Source organism: Eimeria acervulina, genomic scaffold, assembly GCF_000499425.1.
Source record: "Eimeria acervulina Houghton genomic scaffold, Eah_scaff1041, whole genome shotgun sequence".
Lineage (NCBI taxonomy): Eukaryota > Apicomplexa > Conoidasida > Eucoccidiorida > Eimeriidae > Eimeria > Eimeria acervulina.
Window position 1 is genome coordinate 3,970 of NW_013550416.1, and position 3,804 is coordinate 7,773.

Consider the following 3,804-nt stretch of genomic DNA (forward strand, 5'->3'; position numbering starts at 1 on the left):
CAGCAGCAGCAGCAGCAGCAGCAGATACGGAGCAGGTGCTGCTGCAGCATTTGCTTCAGCTTTTGGTGGGGGCCCCTCAGGGGGGCCTTCAAGAGGAGATGATATTCAAACAGATTTAAATATTGAACTCCTAGAGGCTGTCAAAGGCTGCGAAAAGGTATGAAATATATATATATATATATATATATAAATGTATATATATATATATATATATGCATAATGTATATATAAATATACATATATATATATATATAAATATGTATATATATATATATATATGCACATGTATATATATATAAATGTATATATATATGTATATATATATATATGCATATATATATATGTATGTATATATATGTATATATACATATGTGTATGTGTATATTGCATGCATGCATTATTACTGTCTGTTTATCTTTATTATACTAATAATAATAGTAATTATTAATAATAATAATTATAATGGTAGTAATATTTATAATTATAATCATAGGAAGAAATAATAATAATTATGCTTGTCGTTAGTATTTATTATAATGCAGTTCAATATAATATTGTGCAGTATAACGTAAAATATAATATTTAATATGTCTTTTTAATTAATACTACATAATTATATATATAATATATATTTTTTGTGTATAGATGTTGCGTATCAGTGCTAAGACCCCCAATCTTATTAAAAAATATACTGTCTCCTTTATATACATATATATAAATAAACAAATAAACAAATATAATATATATATATATATATAAATAAAGTCTCTTACACACATCTATATAAACAAATAAAAACAAATATATATACAAATCTACATATATATAAATATATAAATATATATACATATATATATATATATTTATATATATATGTGTGTCTTATTGTGTGTATTACTATAGACATTACGTTTTAATGCGAAGAGCAGCTGCGAGAGTTGCAGCGGCAGCGGCAGCAGCTCAGGCAGCAGCGGAGTGCAGCGGTGCTGGGGCTGCAGCGGCAGCGGAGTGCAGCGCTTGGAGAGGGGCCCCATAGTATTAGGTGTACCCTGTAGACAGTGCAGCGGGAGCGGCATCATTATTGCTAATCCTTGCAAGTAAGCAGCAGCAAACATTAGGGTTTAGGGTTTAGGGGGTTAGGGTTTGGGCTTGGGGGGTTGCAGGTTATGGGGTACGAGGTACGGGTTTAGGGTTTAGGGTTTAGGGTTTCTACGGTTTAGGGTTTAGGGTTTAGGGTTTAGGGTTTAGGGTTTTGGGTTTTGGGTTTGGGGGCTAGGAAGGAGGGGGAACGCGAGAGGGTTGAAGGTTTGGGCCTTAGGAGATAGGGTTTAGGGTTTAGGGTTTAGGGTTTAGGGTTTAGGGTTTAGGGTTTGTGTGGTGCAGGTCTTGTAGAGGGTCTGGCGTTCGCCTGCAGCCGCGCACTGTCAGCATTGAAATACCGAGGGGTTTGTCTTCTTCTTAAGTGCTTTGCTTATACATATATACATATATATGTATATATGTATATACATATATATACATATATATATATATATACTGTTTAAATGAATATTCGTATCTGTTGATGGATCCCTTTGTATATATATATATATATGTTGAATGCATATATATATATATATGTATATATATATATATATATATATATTCTATGGATGCTTTTGCTGCTGCTTCTGGTGCTGCTGCTGCTCATGCTTCTGTGCTGGTGCTTCTGATTCTTTCTGTGCTGTTGATGCTTTCATTGTTCTTACTGTTATTGTTCTTAATATTGTTGTATCTGCTGCTGCTGCTGCTGCTGCTGCAGGGGTGCGTCACGGTATGCAGATGCGCGTGCCGAATCAGGGGCATGCGGGTGAGAGAGGAGGCAAGAGGGGTCATCTGTTTGTCAGCGTAAGCAGTTTAACTTTTTTTTATCTTTTCGTCTCTCCTATTACTCCTATTACACCTGCTGCTGCTCCTGCTCCTGCTCCTGCTGCTGCTGCTGCTGCTGCTCCTCCTCCTCCTGCTGGAGCTGGAGCTGGAGCTGCTGCTGCAGCAGCTTCTGGTGCTGGAGCTGGAGCTGGAGCTGGAGCTGCTGCTGCAGCTGGAGCTGCTGTTGCTGCTGGTGCAGCTGGAGCTGCTGCTGCTGCTGCAGCTGTTGGTGTTTGTTTGTGCTGCTGGTGGTTGTGCGTCTGCCTGTCTGTCTGCCTGTCTGTCTGTCTGTCTGTCTGCCTGCCTGTCTGTCTGTCTGTCTGTCTGTCTGTCTGTCTGTCTGTCTGTCTGTCTGTCTGTCTGTCTGTCTCCTTTTGTTTATTTATTTTTGTTTTTCTCTTTGTCTCCTCCTCTTGCATGCATGCGTTTTGCTGCTACTATTCATTTCTTTTGTTCATGTGCTTCCTGCTGCTGCTGCTGCTGCTGCTGCTGCTGCTGCTGCAGATAAACATAAAGCCTCACCCTGTCTTCCGTTGGATTGACGATGACATTCATGTAGATGTCCCTCTCTCGATTAAACAGGTAAATTATAATTAATTAAATTATTTATTTATATATATACACTAACAAAATAAAAGCCCCAAACAAACTCCAATAAAACATGCATGCATGCATTTGCATGTTTTATTGCGTGTATTCTTTTTTTTGTTTATTATTATTTGTTAATTTGTTTGTTATTTGCTATTTGTTTGTTAATTATTTGTTTATAATTACTCATTTGTTTGTGTGTATAATAATAATTTTTTCTTGTATTTGTTTGTTTATTATTAAATTATTTATTAATAATAATTTGTTTGTATATTTGTTTGTTTATTATTACAACTATTAGTATTACTAATTATATTTTAGTTGTTTTGTTTGTTTATGAATGCAAAGTGTTTATTAGGAGGCCGCGTTGAGGTGCCGTCTCTAACAAACTCATTTAATTTGTTTGTCTCTCCCGGCACATCTCCTTCAACAGTAAAAGTTATTAAAGGCAAAGGGCCCCCTCGCATGCAGCAGCAAAATGCTGCAGGAGATCTTGTCGTACACTTCTATTTAGATGTAAGTATTATATTCATTATTCGTTAACATACTACTACTGCTGCTGATGCTGCTGCTGATGCTGCTTCTGCTGGTGTTGCTCCCGTTGCTGCTTTTGCTGTTGCTGCTGCTCCTGCTGCTGCTGCGAGTTTTGCTGCTGCAGCAGCAAGGCCTTGCTGATACTGATGCTGCTGCACCAGCAGCAGCGTTTATTTCTTGCCTGTGTGTAGCAGAGTGCGAGGTTGTGTGCATACACCGCAACATTGCTGCTGTTGATGCTGCTGCTGCTGCTACTGCTGTGCATGCATGCGGCTGCAGCTTCCGAGCACCCTCACACCGCAGCAAATGCGTTTAATTGAGGAGTTTGATAAACTGGAGACAGAGCAGCGAGAAGCAGCAGCAGCACGGAGGCGTTCTGCTGCTGCTGCCGCTGCTGCTGCAGCAGAAGCAGAAGCTGCTGCTGCACAGGCAGCCAACCGGCAACGCAAATCTCATCAACACCCCACAGATTCATCGAACAAAACAACAGAAAAACCAGCAGCAGCAGCAGCAGCAGCAGCAAAGAAGGCACCGCCTCCTCCCCCACCACCGCCACCTCCTCCTCCTCCTCCTTCAGCTGCTGCTCCTGCTGCTGCAGCTGCTGATGCTGCTGCTGCTGATGCTGCTGCTACAAAAGTATCAGAGGAGACCCCACAGAACAACGCAGGAAGCCCCGCGGAGGCACGCGAAGGCCAGGCTTGAGGTGTACAGACAGGTGCGGGGCCCCACACTCCTGCATGCATGCATGCATGCATGCATGCATGCATGCATGCA

At 40.5% G+C, this 3,804-nt stretch overlaps 1 protein-coding gene across 1 annotated transcript in view; it reads left to right on the forward strand.

Moving 5' to 3' along the window:
- EAH_00054450 (DnaJ domain-containing protein, putative) overlaps positions 1-3,732 on the forward strand; it is a gene marked incomplete at both ends in the record, with an annotated part of 6,493 nt that extends 2,761 nt beyond the window's left edge. Inside the window, 6 exons of the mRNA XM_013397783.1 lie at positions 60-157; positions 1,164-1,171; positions 1,384-1,445; positions 1,802-1,887; positions 2,413-2,490; positions 3,310-3,732. Coding sequence (XP_013253237.1) covers positions 60-157; positions 1,164-1,171; positions 1,384-1,445; positions 1,802-1,887; positions 2,413-2,490; positions 3,310-3,732 — 755 coding nt within the window. The remainder of the gene's footprint in view (positions 1-59; positions 158-1,163; positions 1,172-1,383; positions 1,446-1,801; positions 1,888-2,412; positions 2,491-3,309) is intronic.
- Positions 3,733-3,804: the final 72 nt, after the last annotated feature.